Source organism: Mirounga leonina, unplaced genomic scaffold (assembly GCF_011800145.1).
Source record: "Mirounga leonina isolate KUSES-001 unplaced genomic scaffold, KU_Mleo_1.0 Mir_165, whole genome shotgun sequence".
In the NCBI taxonomy this organism is placed as follows: Eukaryota; Metazoa; Chordata; class Mammalia; order Carnivora; family Phocidae; genus Mirounga; species Mirounga leonina.
Window position 1 is genome coordinate 65,511,136 of NW_023270415.1, and position 21,074 is coordinate 65,532,209.

General features: G+C 51.0%; 1 protein-coding gene across 2 annotated transcripts in view; it reads left to right on the forward strand.

Annotated features, from left to right (window-relative positions):
- ZHX2 (zinc fingers and homeoboxes 2) overlaps positions 1–15,603 on the forward strand; it is a 155,531-nt gene extending 139,928 nt beyond the window's left edge. For both annotated transcript variants that reach the window (XM_035011842.1, XM_035011843.1), the window contains exons 3-4: positions 501–3,249; positions 14,324–15,603. In XM_035011842.1, coding sequence (XP_034867733.1) covers positions 730–3,246 — 2,517 coding nt within the window. In that variant the 5' untranslated portion in view covers positions 501–729 and the 3' untranslated portion in view covers positions 3,247–3,249; positions 14,324–15,603. The remainder of the gene's footprint in view (positions 1–500; positions 3,250–14,323) is intronic.
- The last annotated feature ends 5,471 nt before the right edge of the window (positions 15,604–21,074 follow it).

The following is a 21,074-nucleotide window of genomic DNA, read 5'->3' on the forward strand; positions in this document are numbered from 1 at the left end:
ATTTTTTTCTCCTTTATACTTCAAAGTGTTTTCTGGATTTTCTCTACTGGTGATTTTACTCTTATGATAAGAATCAAACGTTGATACCCATTTTCTAATGCCCGTGTAAACACCACTTGCTGGCCCCAGGTACGCGTCTTGCTTCTGATGTAGCATCAGTTTAAGTAGCTTGAGAACCCAGTGACGTCTCATCTTCGATATCCCTTCCACCAGCCCACCCACCACTCAGCGCCTTTGTTGCTTTTCTGTATGTTTGCCTCTAAACATGAACGAGTGACCTGCACCCTCGTTTGCTTGCTCTAGGCCAGTTCCCACTGCTGTTTCCAGAGAAAGGAAGAGAAGAATATGGTCTTTCATTTTCATGTGCCCCACTCTCACCGTCTGTCCTTACCTAGGTGTTTGCTTTGTTTGCGGGGCCAGTTGGGGTGGGTTAGAAAGAAATGCTAGTTTCTCCCGCCTTGTGGAAAAACACTGACCCTGTCTTTGTTCTTATCCCACAGATATGATGCTGCCTCTTGTGTATGGCCGATGGCGCAGTAACAGTATTCTGTGCTGAGATAATTCTCAACACTCGAACATTAGACGTCAGCATTCAAGGGAAGCCAAAGCCATTGGTGGGGGAATAAAAGCCCAAAGCCTTTTATCTTAGTTGTTCCAAAAATTGCACTGCCCCTTTCCTACCTGCCCACCCACTCCCCCAAATTAAGCTATTGCACGCAGACAGGCAGCATGGCAAGCAAGCGAAAATCCACCACCCCATGCATGGTTCGGACACCGCAAGTAGTAGAACAAGATGTGCCCGAGGAAGGAGACAGGGCCAAAGAGAAAGGAATCAGCACGCCGCAGCCTGAAGCAGCCAAGGACAGTTGGACAGTGGAACCCGAAAACTCTTCCAAAGAAAATGAAGTGATAGAGGTGAAATCTACAGGGGAAAACCAATCCAAAAAACTCCAAGGTGGTTATGAATGCAAATACTGCCCCTACTCCACGCAGAACCTGAACGAGTTCACGGAGCACGTCGACATGCAGCACCCCAACGTGATTCTGAACCCCCTCTACGTGTGTGCCGAATGTAACTTCACAACCAAAAAGTACGACTCCTTGTCTGACCACAACTCCAAGTTCCATCCCGGGGAGACCAACTTCAAGCTGAAGTTGATCAAGCGCAATAATCAGACTGTCTTAGAGCAGTCCATCGAAGCCACCAACCACGTCGTGTCCATCGCCACCAGCGGCCCGGCGAGCGGTGACAGCGATCCTGGGATCTCCGTGAGTAAGACCCCCATCATGAAGCCAGGGAAACCAAAAGCTGATGCCAAGAAGGTGCCCAAAAAGCCCGAGGAGGCCACCCCCGAGAACCACGTGGAGGGGACGGCCCGCCTGGTGACCGACGCGGCTGAGATCCTCTCGAGACTCGGAGGCGTGGAGCTCCTCCAGGACACGCTAGGGCACGTCATGCCTTCTGTCCAGCTCCCACCAAATATCAACCTTGTCCCCAAGGTCCCCGTCCCGCTGAATACTACCAAATACAACTCCGCCCTGGACACGAATGCCACCATGATCAACTCCTTCAACAAGTTCCCTTATCCAACGCAGGCTGAGTTGTCCTGGCTAACCGCGGCTTCCAAACACCCAGAGGAGCACATCAGAATCTGGTTTGCCACACAGCGCTTAAAGCACGGCATCAGCTGGTCCCCAGAGGAGGTGGAGGAGGCCCGGAAAAAGATGTTTAATGGCACCATCCAGTCGGTACCCCCGACGATCACCGTGCTGCCAGCCCAGTTGGCGCCCACAAAGATGTCACAGCCCATCCTCCAGACAGCACTGCCATGCCAGATTCTCGGCCAGACCAGCCTGGTGCTGACTCAGGTGACGAGCGGGTCAACAACCGTCTCCTGCTCCCCCATCACGCTTGCCGTGGCTGGAGTGACCAACCACGGCCAAAAGAGACCGTTAGTGACTCCCCAAGCTGCCTCTGAGCCCAAGCGTCCACATGTCGCTCAGGTGCCAGAGCCCCCACCCAAGGTGGCCAACCCTTCGCTGACCCCGGCCAGCGACCGCAAGAAGACAAAGGAGCAGATCGCACATCTCAAGGCGAGCTTTCTCCAGAGCCAGTTCCCTGACGATGCGGAGGTCTATCGGCTCATCGAGGTGACTGGCCTTGCCAGGAGTGAGATCAAGAAGTGGTTCAGCGACCACCGGTACCGATGTCAAAGGGGCATCGTCCACATCACCAGCGAATCCCTTGCCAAAGACCAGCTGGCCATCGCAGCCTCCCGACACGGCCGCACTTACCACGCATACCCAGACTTTGCCCCACAGAAATTCAAAGAAAAAACCCAGGGCCAGGTTAAAATCCTAGAAGACAGCTTTCTGAAAAGCTCCTTCCCGACCCAAGTAGAACTGGATAGGCTAAGGGTGGACACGAAACTGAGCAGGAGAGAGATTGAATCCTGGTTCTCGGAGAGACGGAAGCTTCGGGACAGCATGGAGCAAGCTGTCTTGGATTCCATGGGGGCTGGCAAAAAAGGCCAAGACGTGGTGGCCCCCAACGGTGCTCTGTCTCGGCTCGACCAGCTCTCTGGGGCCCAGCTAGCCGGTGCTCTGCCCAGCCCTTCACCAGCAATTACGAAGAGCCAAGAACAGGTACATCTCCTGAGGAGCACGTTTGCAAGAACCCAGTGGCCTACCCCCCAGGAGTATGACCAGTTAGCAGCCAAGACCGGCCTGGTCCGAACTGAAATTGTGCGTTGGTTCAAGGAGAACAGATGCTTGCTAAAAACCGGGACCTTAAAGTGGATGGAGCAGTCCCAGCACCAGCACCTGGCCGGCGAGCACGGTTACGACGCCGCGCAGAGGAGAGCTGCGAGGGCCGGCACCGCCGAGAGCCCGAAGAACGGGAGCGAGGTGGCTCAGCCACATTACAAGGACCCCAAAAAGCTCTGCGAAGAGGACTTGGAGAAGTTGGTACCCAGGGTGAAAGTGAGCAACGAGCAAGCAAAAGATGGGGCGCCGGCCAAGGCTCCAGAAGCCACCTCGGACAGGTCAGAGGGCAGTGGCGGGGACGGCCCGGGCAGCGATGAGAACGAGGAGTCAGGCGTTGTGGATTGGGTGGAGGTCACGGTCGGAGAGGAGGACGCCGTCTCAGACAGGTCCGACAGCTGGAGTCAGACCGCAGCCGAAGGCGCCGCAGAACTGGCCGGCTCGGACTCCGACAGCATCCCTGCTGAGGCCGGCCAGGCCTAACAGGTAACTCCACCTGCTCTCCACCCAGGGAACAAGGGGAGCATGCTGTTTTTCTTTCTTTTTATTGCCGGGGTCAATAGAGGTTGTAGGGGACAGAGATGTTGACACAGATGATGGGGTCTTGTTTTTAAAAGGAAGAAAAGTAGTGATGCCAGCAGGCTGGGTTGAAAGACCCAGAGGGGGTCCTGCAGGACCAGTCAAGAGGGTCGTTGGCTTCACGTAGGATGGCACGCAGGTGCGAGCCAGCAGGATGCCAGAGCAGAGTCTGCTGAACATATAGAGAGAGAGCAGATAAAGAAGGAGGGAGGGTCTGGGAGACTCAGAAAGGAAAGGAGCATGAGTCCCGTCTTTGCTTGGGGTCTGGGGTTTTTATTAACGATTGTGGTCTAGTGCATGTGGCCTCTCAGACACCCAGGAACTGGTCAGAACAAGGACAGGGCGCAGGTGTCCTCCTAAGTCTCTCATTCCCTGGAGCCCAGAGGGTCTTGACGTAAGATGTCTAGCGCCAGTGGTCTGGAATAGGCAGATGCACCTGCCGGCCTCGCCCGGTCATTCCTGGGATGTTACCTGTTGTGCTGGAAGGCTCCAGGGAAATCATTAACTCCTTGCCCCTTACAAGGAGGACATACATTAAGGCGTGCGTAGGGCGGAGGTGCAGGTCCTCTCGAGAACAGAAGCAGGAAAGGGAGCGAAAAGCAGACTTTTATGGGCTCCTTCAGTTTCCTTGTAGTGACTCACAAGGGGCTGGCAGATTCTGTGTCCCCATCTGTGAGGCTGAGGGGTGACGATGTTGCTGCCAGTGGCCTGTTTTGGACACCACCCTCCGGGGCCTGTCCGTTCGGAAGTCTAGATGCAGTCGTAGCCCGGACAAATCCTTCGCCTGCTTTGTGTTCACTGCTGTAAGAAATAAGCGTGAAAAAGATGTGTCTTTTCCTTTTTCTTTCCTTTTTTTTTTTTTTTTCATTTTCTTTCCTTTTTGGATTTTTAAGAGTAATTAACCAAGTTTACTGGCTAGAGATTTGGGGTTGTTTCTTTTAACCTGACAGGTCTGGGTATTTGCCTTGGCATGGCTAAAGGAAGGCACGGATCTCACTAAGTAACCCAGCTCCTAATTGTGCTGATTGGGTCCCTGGAACCCCTTCAAATCTGGAAGAGACTGATGTAAATGAGGCCTGTGGAGCCACAAAAGCCTGGGAAGGGAGGTTACCATGGTTACTAATGGCCATGTCATCCACATGATGGGACATGCCACCCAAGCCCTGGTGTTTGTGCTTTCATGAGAGGTCTGTGCACATCAAGGCCTAAAAGCCCAGCCGCCTGCTTGGTGGTGGGTTTAGAGTAGAGGGGGCAGCGGGGAGAGGGGTGCAGGAGGCAGAGATCACCTTGGCCAAAGCCGAAAAGTTCCAAGGGCAGCTTGGAACCAGGAGGAAGATGTGCGATTTACAATCTGCCTGGATGGGCTTCTCCAGAGGTCACTTAAAAGGCAACAGAAGGGGACCCCGCCTCCCGCCCCCCGCGTCATCTTTTCAAATAATAAAATAAAGGTAAGAACCTCCAGAATGATTGAAAAGGTTCCCAAGGGAGCCCTGGAAATTACCATACCTCTTTATTAATGAGTTCAGACAACTTTGGTCAGCCACTCATCGACTCATTTATTTTGTAGTAAGATAAGGTGCCTGGCAACAAAATAAAGTTTTCTGGAAACCCTGTTTTAGCCAGTTCTATCAGCTACTGAAAGAGCGATTTAAGGGACAGCCAATTGCAGATGCCAGCAAGTCTTCTTCCCCCCTGCCCCCCTACCCCGACTTTTCAGGAGGGAGTGGTCATGGGTTACAGGTGAGGATGCAGCACAGCGGGGAGGGGCTGGTGATAGGAGGGGGCTAAAGGCTACGGAGGCCACCGAGAGTACCCACTGCCCCCCACCATCTGGCTACCCTGGTTCCTCCCTCTGGCTATTTTCCTGCCTTCTTTTGAAACCCTACCAGCCCCACTCATATCTTCCTTGTTGAAATGAGGGAGCGATATTTTTTTGTCCAGTCAGAATCTGCCTGAAAGCTCCTTGTTTGCCTTGTCTTCCATCCTTGACCTTTTCCAGTGCCTGACAGAAGTCTACGTGATTGCTTTTTCCTCCTGCCGTGGAGCAGACAATAGTGTTCAGTTCAATTCAGCAAATCCATTCTGCACTCGTACTGTGTGCCAGGCTCTGTGCTAAGCACCAAGTTAACGGGATGAAGCAGACAGATGAGAGTCCTCACTCACATGGAACTCAGTCAGGCTGAGGAGAGAGGAAATTGCTCTTTCCTTTACTGGCCGGGGTGATCCATGGGGTGATGGGGACGTGCACAGCTGTGCACGGGAGCACTCAGGAGGGGCACCCAGGCTGAGGTCAGGGCAGGCTGCCTGGAGGAAGGGACATCTGTCTCAGGGGCTAGCTGAGGGGAAGGAGTTAACCAGTGCACCAACAAGGAAGAGTGGTTCATGTGGAAGCAGCAGACAAGGCAGAGAAGGAATGGTACAGTTGAGGAGCCAAGAGAGTTGGGGCATAGCCAGCAAGCTGAGTGTGGGGCTCAGGATGATGGGAAAGGGCAACTGGAAGAAAAGACGATGGTTTTCCCCAGCAGGCAAAGCTATTCCGAACCAGTCGTGTTGCAAGTTTGAATATGAGAATGCTAAGTGTCCCTGTCTCCCAGAGTGAGCTCGGGTGACACTTCCAGATCCCCATCCCTGAGTGGGGGTTGTCTAGAGGGAGGCCTCTAGACGGACGCCCCTGTGGCCACCTGTCCCCATGCCTTCTCCTCCAAGCTGTACCACCACCAACAGCTGAAAATGCCCACCTATGTTGGCTGTCACCGTGTGGCCCCTGACCTGAGGCCCGAGAGAAACACAAAGAGGGGACACAATGCTAGAACCACAAAGAGAAGCTTTGGAGGGAAGGGCAGAAGGATGGAAGGGAGCGGTACAAGGCCTCCTGAGGATCCGAGGCGGGGCTAAGTGCTCTGGCCACAGATGGTCTCACTCAGTGCTCCTAGTGATGCTGACAGGTAAGCTTCTCTAGATTTTTTTTCTTTTTTAAGATTTATGGGCTCGATCCTATGACCCTGAGATCATGACCCGAGCCAAACTCAAGAGTCAGACACTCAACCGAGCCACCCAAGTGCCCCTCTGGATTTTTATAAACCCAGAAACTGAGGCTCAGAAACCAAGGAGCTTACCCCATACTCCCAGCCCCTTGGCTCCACCCCAGAGCCCTGGCTCCTACAGCTGTCTCTGGCTCTCTATTTTTGATGGAAATTCCCTATTTCCGGCTGACCCCCCAGCAGTGGGGTTGGGAGGTGGGGAATACCTAGGGTGTTTAGAATCGACCATTAAACATTAGACAATTCGGAGATGAAGGAACTAGCTGCTTTCTTCCCCTCTCTCCCCCACAAAAAAAAAAATCAGGAACACCCAGATACCCCCTTTTACGTTTCTTTATGGTAAACGCCACAAGCATGAGCTGAAAAATGTTCCTAAACAAGATGCTAAGATCTGCTCGACACCTGGTGACATCTGACATCCCTACTTGGCTTCCTGATATTTCCGAGGTGCCACTATGTGGAGAGACGGTCTGCCATCCACACTGGGGGTGGCATCCTGGACAGAGGCACCCCTTAAAGGAACCTTTCAACTTGGAAGAAATCCCTCCAAATTACTTCACAGCTTTTATGAACTGAACACATGGGTCTCTTGAAATTCATAAATATTCAGTGATGCCTTTATTTAAACACATATTTATTTAGGAAGCTGCAGTTGAGTTCAGTTGTTACACATACAGTAATCCTGAAAATAATGCACAGTTTTGGCTTCAGAAAAGGTGTTAGGGGCCGTATATACGAGAGAGAAAGAGAGAGAGAGAGGATGAACTTGGGTGAGCCCCTGAGAGCAGACGCCTGGGTTTCCCCCTCGGTTGGAGTTAAACATCCCCTCTGCTAAAGCTTCCCAAGGCTTACGACAGCGTCCGACTCAGGCCGGGCTCCCTCAGCTTGAGGTTAGACAGAAAGATAAGGAGTCCTTTCCAAACCTTGAATTGTGTTGTCTTGATTCAACCTCTGGGTCTAATTATCGAGCCATCCATTGAGAGACCTGTCCTGGTGAGAGGCTGAACAATAAATTCCTCCTTTCCGAAAAATGAGTCAGAATACTTGAGCCACACATGGCCAGACATATGCCTCGATGTTTGGCCAGATGGAACATCCCAGTACTCCTACTACTAAGAGTTTCTATTTACTGGTCTATGCCATGTGCTTGGGATTCTTCTAAGCACATCCAGTAAATCATTTAAACTTCACTTCATCCCCCGTGGAGGTAGGTGTGGCTTTCTTCCCATTTTGCAGAGGGCAAAACTGAGGCTCAGAGAGACTTGCCCTGGGTTCCCCAGCTCGCAGGTGGTGGAGTCTGAAGGCCATCTCTTGTCTGTCAGGCCAGCTCCTGACCCAATCACGGGGGCAGCACCAGTATAGCTCTGGCCGGACCAACAGGACTTGGCCATTTCTTAATACTACACACAAAAACTAATACATGGGGCGCCTGGGTGGCTCAGTTGGTTAAGCGACTGCCTTCGGCTCAGGTCATGATCCTGGAGTCCCGGGATCGAGTCCCGCATCGGGCTTCCTGCTAGGCAGGGAGTCTGCTTCTCCCTCTGACCCTCCCCCCTCTCATGTGCTTTCTCTCTCTCAAATAAATAAATAAAATCTTTAAAAAAAAACAAAAAACTAATACACAAGTACTCATTCACTAACTCTGCTACCTCCCAATTTGTGACAATTTCCAACTCATGATTAGGGATGGCTTTGGAGAAGAGATAAAGTTTGTGAAATGCCAGAAAAATATTTTCTATAGTTCAGCTTGCTTCAAAAATTCAAGGCTACCAAGTGTTGCATCCTGGCTACAATTTAGGATCCAGGATATGTGTGCCCTCACATCTGTTCAGATTAGCTGTCTAAATACAGATATTTGAATGAGTGGATGGGTGGAAGGATGGATGGATGGATGGATGGAAGGATGGATGGATGGATGAAAATGTAATTATCTGTTTCCCTGTCTCTCCTCCACCAGACCCTTGAACACAGGGACCATATCCCATTAATCTCTGAGTCCCCAGTGCCTGATTCAGAGTGGATGCGTAATAGCAGTGTATTGAACCACCCTGAGAATTAACAAACATAGTTGGCTCTCAGTTGTCTGGAATCTGGTATTTCAATCCTTTGCTCCTCCTCACTGTTTTCCATCACTCAGTAGCCCCATTGGCTGATGGCAGGCAGAATAGAGGAGCTGTGGACAGTTTGCTTTCCATGTGTGTGAGCAGCTGAAGGAAAAGCTCTGCTGGAGAACCCCTCACTGGGTATTTACTGGGTGATGCTTCTCAGGGACTGCACATTAGCCTCGCTGCCCCGGCGCCTAATGGAGAGTTAAATGTGACCACTTCCATTTACCTAATTCTGGAGCTTCTCACGTTAGGAACTCTCACTGTGCTTTGGGAAGCTTGTAGCAACTTAGGAACCATGAAGTCTAAGTTCCCTCATGTGTCAGAGGAAGGATGCGGGCCCCAGGGAGAGGAAGTCACCAGTCCAGAGGCATCCATCGTAAGTGACTTGGCTCCTTCGTGCATCAGGTATTTGTGGTATTTGCCAGACCCTGGGGGCTGTGGTGCCCAGCATGTCCCTGTCCTCATGGAGCCCACAGTCTAGTCAGGAATGAAGCTTTAAGCAAACAGAAAGGAAAGACTGCCATGCTGACCAGTTTTTTGAAGGAAAGGTACATAGCCTGTGAGAATATGGAATAGGGGAATTAGATTTGATTTAAGTGGTTGGGGGAGTTTTCTCTGGAGAGCTAATAAATGAAATCCAAAAAGTCAAGTACTTGCTGGCTGAGCAGAGAGGAGGGGGCCAGCGTTCCAGGCAGAAGATACAGCATACTCAAAGGCCCTGAGGCCAGAGGGAACTTAAGACATCAGAGGACCTAAAAGGTAGCCATTGTGGCTGTGATTTGCCTGAGTTCACACTTCATAGACATACCAGGGCTAAAAGCTAGAGTGCTAGGGGGACTCATGTATAACCCAAATTTCCCTTGAAACTCCTCTGCCTCACCAGTAAAGAAGACTCTACATGATTCTGCGTGCATGATCCTGTACAGAAAGGTTGGGGCACGCTGAGATACTCCAGGAAGGAGTGAAAGGAAAGTCATGTTGCAGAGATCCGGGTGTTCAGACCTTTCTGCCCTAGTGGTAAATGGAGGATGGATGGTGGAAAATTCTAGAGCATCCACATGCCCATTACTTTATTCTCTCTTATGAGTAAGTTTCTATAACCTTAATACTTAAGACATTAGCCAACTAGGGCTGCCAGAACAGAAGACCACAGACTGAGTGGCTTAAACAACATAGATTTATTTCCTCACCCTTCTTCTGGGGACTGAAAGCTCAAGATCCAGGTGCCAGCAGGGTTGGTGGCTGGTGAGGCCTCTCTCCTTGGCTTGCAGGCGGCTACCTTATCTCTGTGTGCTCTCCTGGTCCTTCCTCTGTGCATGTGCACTCCTTATAAGGACACTAGGGCCCCACCCCCATGACCTCATTTAACCATAATCACCTTGAAGGCCCATCTCCCAATACAGTCATATTGGGGATTGGACTTCAACAGATGAATGGTGGGGGAGGGGACATAATTCAGTCCATAGCATTAACAGAGTTGTCTGTTGCTGTCAAGATTAAATGAAATAATACAGGTGAAATCCCCTAATCAGGGTGGCAGGGAGGGGGCATTAGCATCAGCAATGCTCAGCTGCCTACTCTGAATTGACTCTTCTATATGGGGACAACCTTGGCCAACTGCTTCCTGCCTTTCCAAGTTGACTTTTTCAGTTGGGGCCCCACTTGTGCAAGCTCATGCCATTGGGTGTTAATTGCATCTCAGAGGGGTGGGGGTGGGAAGCTGAGCCCTTACTGTGCCAGGCACTTTGCATGTGTTGACAATGCTCTGAAGTCAACATTTTTTTTTTTTTTTCATCTTATGGTGGGGGAGACTGAGGCCCAGAAAGGTAACTCATCTAAGATCGCTGAGCTGGAAAGTGGGGGAGCTTGCCTTCAAACCCAAATCCACATGCATAAACACGAGGGCTGTGCCTTGTGAGTTTAAAATACAATTCTGTATGCTCAAATTCTTTGGACTCCTCTGGATAATGTCCTCGGATGGAAAAAGGGCGGGAAGAGCCAGTAGCCCCTCTGATTCCCTCCGCCATGGAGCCTCCTTGCAAGCAGCCTGGGGGCAGATTTACCTGGCTTTTAAGTCTCAGCAATTTCCCCAAGCCCAGAGGCTCCCCAGACTGTTGCAGGGAAAGAGCGCTGGCCAGATGTGTCTTGGCGAGATGTGCCTGAGTTGACCAAGGCCTGGCATGGGAACGATTTGGGATGGGATGGAGTCTTCCTGGTCCCCTGGGAAATTGCTTAATCCCTCTCCCTGCCACCCTGTTTTCCTTTTCCCAATTTTTTTTTTTTTTAAGATTTATTTATTTATTTGAGACAGAGAGAATGAGAGAGAGCACATGAGAGGGGGGAGGGTCAGAGGGAGAAGCAGACTCCCTGCAGAGCAGGGAGCCCGATGTGGGACTCGATCCCGGGACTCCAGGATCATGACCTGAGCCGAAGGCAGTCGCTTAACCAACTGAGCCACCCAGGCGCCCCCTTTCCCCAATTCTAATTAAAATCAGACCATGCCCCCTCTCAAGAAAAGAAAGTTTGACTCAAATATTATTCAGATAATAAATCACTATCACAGTGCTTGTTTTTCTTTCTCACGGAGTACAGTGTTACTCTCTCCTGAGTCCGCAGGGCTTAGGGAAATCCCTACAGGGAAAATTAAAGAGATGGAGAAACAGAAAGGTATCACACGGGGAAAGAATTCTAATTGTTTCATGTTTCCCTAATGGGTAAAGTAATAAAGAGGCAGATTTTGCTAAAGAATTGGATAGTACTTTTTAACCTTCCAAGCCATCCCCAAGATAGAAAGGGGCCGGGAGGCAGAGGGTCCCCTGTCCTGGGCAGTGTTTAGGGAAAGGCTGGGTGTCTGCTTGGTAGAGGTGTTTGAATAGTGGCCATAAGCAAAGGGCCCGATGACCTTTCTGTTTCCTCCCAAAGCTGAGATCCGGTGCTCCGCGGGATCAAGTAATCAATCCATCGGGTCACTGGTTCTCTGCAGAGGGGAATGTCTCTGACCCAGGGGTAAGATTGCAGCTAGAAGCCCAGGGGATTAGCAAGCGGCCACATCCTCAAAATCACTGTGCTACTCGAAAATAAAAACCTGAGGTGGGGGCTCTGTCACCAACCTTGTGTAACCAGCCGCCCCTCCAAAAGCACCATGCTTTTCCCCTTTTTCATTCACTAATGAACTTCGGAGTATCCTGTGGGGGCCAGAGCCAGTGCGGGGAGGGGGGACAGGGGTCAGCCGTGAACGCTGTGGGCCCCGTCTTCGTCCTCACAGGATGTACAACTGACCAGGCAGTTTGAAGACAGCGTGATACGGTTGTGCTGGGGATGCCCAGGCGCAGGAGCATTTCACAAGGAGACCCCAACGCACTGGGGAGCAAGGCCTTCCGGGGAGGCAGCCTATGGCTAGCCCGGGCTGCCCCCGGGGGAGGCGCCTGGGCCACTGCTGTGTCCCTCCCTTCTGTTTCCAGCAGCTTCCCAGCCTCGCTCTGAGAGCTCGGCCAGGACCCCCAGCCCTGGCCACTGCGACGCACCCTGGGAGAGGTCAAGGAGAGCTCAAGTCCGGCGGTGTCAAAGGTGCTCCCAAGGGCGCAGAGCCATCCACAGACCCCCGGGGTCGCTGCAAAGCAGCTCTGTCTCTTGTTCTCTGGGTCACCCTTTGGCCCTTGCAGTCTGTTTTGGGCGGGGGGCGGGGGGCTGGTTTAAGGGCTTTGTTCGGTAGTTCTTTTCTTCATTAATACATCGGGTTGGAGCATTATGTGTGTTCATGTCCACAAGAAATGACACAGGGAATCCTAACACTGCCAGATGAAGAACCACCTTAATACTGAGGTCTGTCTAAAAGTGGGAGAGTTCGTGCCATTCACTTGAAGGGACGGGTTCCGTCCCATTTTTGAGAGGGAAAGAAAATAGTTCTCCTTGCATGCGCGCGCGTGCACACACACACACACACACACACAGAGGGGAGCTCACTGACCCCTAAGGCCCCGATTTTACGCCTGGTCTTTCTCACGGAAAAATGAAGCAGTATTTGGGGAGCACCTGCTTGCTTGGCACTCCTCCTCTGTGACCCTCGCAGCGGCCCAGCAGGTGTGAAGTATGGAAGCGAGTCTCGGGGACGTGAAGTGACGGGGCAGAGCCTGGATCCCCACTACTGCGCTCTTTCCACTCGGCCAAGTTCGCAGGAGGCCGGCGGTGGTCCCTGTGCCCGCACTGGACCAGTGCTGTCCCCTTGCCAGCCCTGCGCCCTCCCCTGGGATTCCTCTGGCCGGAGCTCCAGATCCCGGGAGCCCACGGAGCAATAAGGGCGGTCCGTCTTCACTTCCTGGGGCTGCCTTCCAGCGGGTGGCTTACACAACAGAACTGTATTCTCTCACAGTCCTGGGGACTGCAAGTCTGGTGCTGGTAGGGTTGGTTTCTTTCTGGGGGCTGCGAGGGAGAGTCTGTTCCACGCCTCTCTCCTAGCTTCTGGTGGGTAGCTGGCAGCCCTTGGCATCCGTAGGCTTCTAGATGCATCACCATGGTCTCTGCCTTTGTCTTCGCGTGGTGTCCTCCCTGCGTCTGGATCTCCTGTTTATGACGTCACCAGTCGTATTGGATTAGGGGCCATCCGAATGACCTCCTTTTAACTTGATTACTTACCTCTATAAAGGAATCTCCACATCGGGTGACATTCTGAGATCCTGAGGATTAGGACATCAATATAGCTTGTTGAGGAGACACAATTCAACTCATCAGAGGGTCCTTGCACTGTTTTCATCACTTCACAGAATATAAGAATGAAGCATTTCTCCATACGGGCTCTTAATAAATACCGTTCATATGTTATGAGCACAGACTCTGGAGATTGCCTGGGTTGGCATCCTGACTGGGCCATTTCCTAGCTGTATAATCTTGGGCAAAGTATTTAGCCTCCCTGTGCTCAGTCTCCTCAGCAGTAAAATGGGAATAATGGTCACACACCATTGGGTTGATATGAACATCAAATTAAAAATACCCTTAAAATGTCTCATCTTGTTATGATCCTACCATGCTTGGAAAAGGCTGCACCTAACAAAACAACAAAGGTATATAATACCATGTAGTTGCGTACCGGACACTGTGCCAAACGCTGGGGTGTAACATGTCAGCTTACTTAATCAGCACCTATTATTACCCATTTTACAGAAGCAAAAACTAAGCCCTAGAGAGTTTAAGGCACATGTGTATGGCCCAACTGTCAGTAAACAAAATAGTTAGGACCTGAATCCAGTTTGTCGGACTCTGGAACCTCTTAGGAACCACTGTGTCTGGCCGCCCCCCCTACGCCCCCCCCCCCCGCCCCGCCACACACACACACAGGAATAAGGAAAGGACCTTGTAATGATGTAACCAATACCAGGCCACCACCTCCACTTGCCCAGAAAACCCTCCTGTTTTCAAAAGCCTGATTCTGGGGGTGCTTCCTGTGATGTCAGACTGGGCTCAGAAACACACACCCCTTTTTAAAAACTGGCCCCAGGGCACCTGGGTGGCTCAGTTGGTGAAGCATCTGCCTTCAGCTCAGGTCATGATCTCGAGGTCCTGGGATCGAGCCCCTAACCCCCTAATCAGCGGGAAGTCTGCTTCTCCCTCTCCCTCTGTCCCTCCTCCCTGCTCGTGCTCACTCGGTCTCTCAAATAAATAAAATCTTAAAAAAAAAAAACCTGGCCCCAAACCTGGGCACTTTTCTCTCCTGCAAGCCCCAGGATGGCTTTGGAAGGGTCCTCCCCAGGAAAGCCAGGCAGAGTGAATCCTCCCCCCTCCCCCCAGGGAATGATCATCTCCTGACATCTTGTCTCTGGTTTTGTGTCGTCTTCCTAGGGACGTCCGTCAGAACTGCATTGCTGATAAAGGGGACTCTCTGTCTTGGACGAAAGAAGAGAACCTCCCTCCCCGGCTGTGGGCCACCCTGGCCAGAGACTCCAAGTGGAACCACTTAGCGGGCGCGTGGCTGCAGGGTACAAGAACCCCCTTCCTCACTCACACCGCCCAGAGGACCGGTGGGAATTGTTCATAGTGCCAAAGTCCTACTACTGCGTTTTCAGTGGGTCCCTGTAAATAGTTTGCGCCTTCGCCCCGGCCCCCACCTCTTGCTATACTGGAACCAATTTGTACAATGTGGGAATTTTGTTACCTTTTTAATCAAGGGCAACGTCCTTTTCCAGCACTACCATTGTAAGGTTTTTTCCAGGCGGGAGGGCTGATCCCACGTGCTTTTCTCTTTTTTCCTTTTCTTTTTTTTTAAACTTTATTTTATTAATTTTCGGGGGGGGGGGATGTTAGCATTAGTGCCATTATAGCTACTGGATTTTAGGTAGGGAGAGTTCTTTTTTTTTTTAAAGTAGTTTGAAATTTGGGCGATTTCTCTGTGGGAAGGGCTAGGATTGGGGCATCTGTCTCCACTTTGAGAGGGTTTGCAGATGACAGATCGTCCCCATCAGACCCATTTCCAGTTCTTCCCCCAGCCACCCCTGGGGTCCCTGTTTAGCTACGCACAAGGCTTTCCGAACTGCCAAGAGGTAGGTCTGTTTTCTCCACCACGTGGCCTCTTCGGCTGACCTTGGGCCGAGCCAGCACCAGAGGCCTGGGGAGCAGGTGGCTCCCCCCTTTCAGCCTCTTTTCAGATACCAGCAGAAAGGGCTCCCACCTCTTTAGCATTACCATTACTTCCATGAAATTAAAACAAAAAGAGGTCTTCCTATCTAGATGGTACAAAGATGAACAGCTTCGGTTTTGATTTCTGTTCCTGATGGGCTTTTCTCAGTGTGGTTTTTGACAAGATTTCAGCTTGAAGCCTCGCCATGAATTGATTTTTGTTTGTGTGTGTGTTTGTTTTCGGGCCAATTTTAGATTCCGGAGCGCGCTTTTTTTTTTCTTTCCAGTTAGTCCTAACTTTTAAAGAGGAAAAACCGAGAGACCTGTCTGGTGTAAATGTTGCAATATGAGTTGTGTTTGCAACCCTCCCCCCATCGCCCCCCATCTGGGTACACTGCACAAAGAAAATGCTAGGGAGTTTGGAAAAAAAAAACAACGTTTTTTCTAACTCGTTGCTCATTTGTTGTAACTCAATAAAGCAAAGACTAAACATTTTTACAACCTTTTCCTCTGCTCCTCGTTCTTCATTGCTGCCTGGCCGCTGGGGCATGGCATGAGGGAAGGGCTCGAACTCAGCCCCTCCCCACTGCAGAGCGGTTATGAGCGATTCGCGTGACATTTCTCACTTTCTGTCTTGGTGAGGTCTTAAAAACAGGGCGTAAGTGTTGATATGGAAATCTGTCATATCTCTTTGACACAGAGAAGTACGTGATAGGCCCTCCCTCCTCCAGGGTCTTCACAAATAGATTCATAAACTCCTGCAGAGTGGGAGTGAGATCCACAGGCCAGGGGCGGCACCATTGCTCACACTCACGTGACCCAAGGTAAGTCACTACCCTCCCTGGACTGCCAAGGACTGGTGACAAGGACACTGCCATTTCTCGGAGAAGGCTGGCTTTTGTGTCTCTGCCCAGGTAAGGTTTCGAGAGTCCCTCACTATGTGGAGAAAGGGGAGCCCTCTTACACTCGTGGTGGGAACGCAAGCTGGTGCAGCCACTCTGGAAAACAGTGTGGAGGTTCCTCAAGAAGCTAAAAATAGACGGGCGCCTGGGTGGCTCAGTTGGTTAAGCGACTGCCTTCGGCTCAGGTCATGATCCCAGGGTCCTGGGATCGAGTCCTGCATCGGGCTCCCTGCTCTGCGGGGAGCCTACTTCTCCCCCTCCCACTCCCCTTGCTTGTGTTCCCTCTCTCGCTGTGTCTCTCTGTCAAATAAATAAATAAAATCTTTTAAAAAAATAAATAAAAAATTAAAAAAAAAAAAGAAGCTAAAAATAGAGCTACCCTACCACCCAGCAATTGCGCTACTGGGTATTTGCCCCAAGGATACAAATGTAGGGATCCGAAGGGGCACCTGCACCCCAGTGTTTATAGCAGCAATGTCCACAATAGCCAAACTGTGGAAAGAGCCCAGATGTCCATCGAGAAATGAATGGATAAAGATGTGGTATAGGGGCACCTGGGGGGCTCAGTCGTTAAGTGCCTTCGGCTCAGGTCATGATCCCAGGGTCCTGGGTTCGAGCCCCGCATCGGGCTCCTGCTCGGCGGGAAGCCTGCTTCTCCCTCTCACACTCCCCCTGCTTGTGTTTCCTCTCTCGCTGTGTCTCTCTCTGTCAAATAAATAAAATATTTTTTTAAAAAAGAAGATATGGTATATATACACAATGGGATATTACTCAGCCATCAAAAAAATAAAATCTTGCCACTTGGAATGACATGGATGGAGGGTATTATGCTAAGCGAAATAAGTCAATCAGAGAAAGACTCATGTGGAATTTAAGAAACAAAGCAGAGGATCATAGGGGAAGGAGGGAAAAATAAAACAAGATGAAATCAGAGAGGGAGACAAACCATAAGAGACTCTTAACTCCAGGAAACAAACTGAGGGTTGCTGGAGGACAGGTGGGTGGGGGGATGGGGTAACAGGGTGATGGGCATTAAGGAGGGCATGTGATGTGATGAGCACTGGGTGTTCTATGCAACTGATGAATCACTGAACGCTACCTCTGAAACTAATGATACACTATATGTTAATTAATTAAATTTAAATTTAAAAAGATCTTAGACTAAAAATAAATAAATAAAAAATAAAGAGTCCCTCACTGTTCAGCAGTGACACTCATCTACCCAGTGGTTTTCAAACTTGGGCAGGCCCCAGAATCACCTGGAAGGGCTACTTAAAGTTTTTGAATCAGTAGGTCTGGAGCAAAAGCCGAGAATCTGTGTTGCTAACAAGTTTCCAGGTAAGGCTGATGCTGCTGGTCCAGGGAACCCACTTTGGGAATCTCTGGTCTCTGTGTTTAATTTTCCAGGGACTAATGGACTTTTGGCCAGTTTATCTAAACTAAGCATGTGTGTAAAGCGTGTATAAGCATATTCTTCGGGTAGTCCCCCCCACTTCCCCACACACAGGAAACATTGCCCACTCATCTCTTTACCTCTTTTTCCTTCTCCATCCCCTGGTCCCCTACACAGTCAGGAGGCAGAGATGCCTTCTGCTTAGCGGAACGCGCTCAGTCCCCACCACCCACCCCAAAGCTCATGCTCCAGATACCACAGGCCACCTGGACCAATGTCACCTGCCCTCCAGGACTCCCCACCTACAGGACAGGATGAGATCGAGGCAAGCAAGCCCCTCTGGGTGCAAAACATAAGGAACCAGGGACGTGCCAGTGCCAGGCCTGGATGTACAGGACCCCGAGAGCGGGCATCTCCTTAAAAGTTGCATCCTAGGCGCCATACTTACCTCACCCCAGCCCTGCCTATCTGCCGTGCCTTCCTCCAACCCTGCTTCATTTTCCACCATCTTGCTTTCCGCAACGTGTCATCATATGTCTATTTACTGTCTTTTGCATCCCACTGCATTGCAAGCTCCACGAGGACAAGGATTGTGTCTATCTTGTCCCCTCTCCCACGTCCTCTGGCCCTAGCACGGTGTCAGGCACAGAGGAGATGCTCCCTAGAAATTTGTGGGATGCATGGGTGGTGGATGGACGGACGGACAGATGGACGAATGGACAGATGGACGGGGGAGGAGTTCCAGCTCTGCAGTCAGACCCAAGTTTGAATCCCAGCTCTCTGGCTCATGAGCTAGGTGGTCTTGTGGGGTTACTTCACTTTTTTCGCAGCCCTCATCTGAGACCTGGAGGTGCAGATCTTTGCCACAGGGCCTTTGTGAGGATTAACTGAGCTCAAGTATGCAAAGTACCCAGCACACAGGTGCTCTACAAATGTTCGCTCCCCTCCTGGTGCTCTGACTGGGGAGTGACACCCGGCCAGGCCGTGCGATGGCTGTACCTTTCCGTGTCTGGACGGGATGCTGGCGTGAGAAAGGCAGACAGGATGAAGCTGCACCCAGGTCTCAGAGATGACAGTCCAGACTGCTTCTGGTTTTGGAGACTTTGCCATGTGTAGCCAATACTCTCCTTCCTCCCCTTGACCCCCAAACTCTCCCTATTCCCCTCTTCCAAAAATATCCCAAAAATCCAACAGGATTTTTCCAAAGGGAAAACCAAGCCAGAACATGTCTCTTTTTATTTTAATTTATTTTATTTAATTTATTTTAATTCCTGCACAAAGAAGAAAGCCTTGATAATCGGTTGCAATGAAAACAACAGGGAAGACGGTTGTGCTCTTTTAAGCATCCGGCAAAATTTGTCAGGCTATCTTTGCTGGATGAGAGGGTGGCAGAAGCGAGGAGAGGTTCTTAAGGGGGGCGAGCCGGACAGGAGCCTCATGGAGGTGGAAAAGAGCAGTGGCGGGGCCCGATCCGCTGCTGCTTCTGTCTGCCCCGTCTTTGTTCTACCGTCTCTTCCCGTGGGGTTCCACTCGGCTCCCCCTCCACTCATCTGATTCTGGGGTGCTGCCCATGGTGTGACCTGCCCCCCCAACAGGACGCTCCAGCCCCCTTTCCAGAGCCGGGTGCGGTGCTGGGCAGGCACGCTCCGGTCTGGGGCAGAGAGCTCCCTTTTCCCTTTTCGATGACAGTGTGGGATTAGCCTGTTGCCACCGGCAGCCGAAGACAGGAAGCCAGTAGGTCCAGAGGAAGAGGCCAAAAAAATAAAGGAGCAGAGGAGCGATGAGTGGAAGAGGTGGTTGGTGGTGACAATAACAGTGACAACATCATTTGAGTCCCTGGACCCTGCCACTCCCCAGGCCAGCATCCTCTCTTTCCAGTTTCATACGTACTCACTTCTCTTTTTGATTTAAGCCAAAAACCTGTTACTAGAAACTCGGTTCTGATGGGTTGATGAGATTATGAGATAAAAATCGAAGGAAAGATGCTAAATGGACACAGCCACCTGTTGGCTGGCGGCTCCTGGAATGGAAGGCTCAGCTCTGAGTCCTTGCTACTTAAGTGTGTTCCCTAGTTCAGCAGCCCCAGCCCCGGCCCCAGCCCCACCAGGGTGCTGGTTAGAAATATAGAATCTCTGGCTCCCACCGAGACCTGCTGAATCAGAACCTGGCAATTTGACACTGATCATCAGGTGATTCACGACCCTGCTCTGAAGGCATTGACAGGCTCCTCCCCGACCTCCTGCGGCACACTGGCTGGGGGGGCGGGATGGGGAGGGGGAGAACCCTAATCCTCCAGCACGCCACAGAGCCTGTTCTCTGAATGTAGACTCCAAGGCCTTGGGGAGCTGGGAGGCAAAGGCAGGAACAAGACGGAGGGCGTGTGGTCCACCAAGTGTGGGCACCCTTGTCCTTCCAGGCCACCTGGCGCCCAGCCACTTCCAACCAACAGCTCTCGGAAATGACAGCTCTCGCTGGCTTGCCCCAGTACAGTCTGGAGAGAACCAGCCTGTCAGCTCCTTCCTACTGATTCCTGAAAGCTCCCAGCTGGAGCGCCTCACAGCTGGATGTACTTATAAACCACAGCAGAGACACCATCATTGTCCCTGAGGGGTTGATCAATACAAATCAATAAAAAAAAGACTTTTGTGCATCCCAGAGCGTGTGGCAAGTCAGGTATCGTGCGGAGTGGAGGAGGCACACTGCCCTTGACTTTGAGGAAGGGGGAGACAAAGATGGCCATCAGTAAACTCTTAAAACACTTCCACCCAGAACAAGCCCCCAAAGCGTTACAGACTTCCTTGGTCCAGATTCTTGCAGGAAAGAGACGGAACACTGAAACTGAGTGATTTAGGGAGAGTTTATTAAAAGTTTATTGTTCAGGGGCGCCTGGGCGGCTCAGTCGGTAGAGCGTGCGACTCTTGATCTCAAGGTTGTGAGTCGAGCCCCACGTTGGGGGTAGAGATTACTTTAAAAATTAAAAAATAATAAAATAAAATTTTGGGGGGGCGCACCTGGGCAGCTCAGTCGGTTAAGTGTCTAACTCTTGATTTCGGCTGGGGTCATAATCTCAGGGTCACAGGATCGAGTGTCTCGACAGGCTCCACACTGGGCACGGAGCCTGCTTGAGATTGTCTCTCTCCCTCTGCCTCTGCCCCGTCTCTCTAAATAAATAAATAATTGTAAAAAAATAATAATAATAAATGTTAAAAGTTTATTGTTTACAAAGGTGTGGGCAGGGTTTGGGGAAACCAACAAGGGAAGACGTAGGGCGCTTGGCCTGAAGGGGTAAGGAAAATAGGGCAGTTACAGGAACCCATAGAGGACAGATGTACAGAGGAGGCTACCTGAAAGGAGATGTGGCCTTCAATAACCATGATGACCCAGCAGGGGTGGAGTCGGGGAAATAAACACCCGGACATCATTGTCCTCCCATCCTCTGCCCTCCTGCCACTGCCTTTCCATGGCCAAACCCATTCAGAACGTCCAAAAGCAAGGGGATCTGTTGATCCAGCCCATCGGAGTCTGGCTCCCGGCACACAGAGCAGGAGGGGTAAGGGTAGAAGGAGGAAACAGATGGTCTCACACACAGATCAATCTATTGGCTGGACCAAAGATGGCAAATATACACCAAGCACACCATATGCCCCATTCCACACCTATGACAGACATTAATAATCAAAGT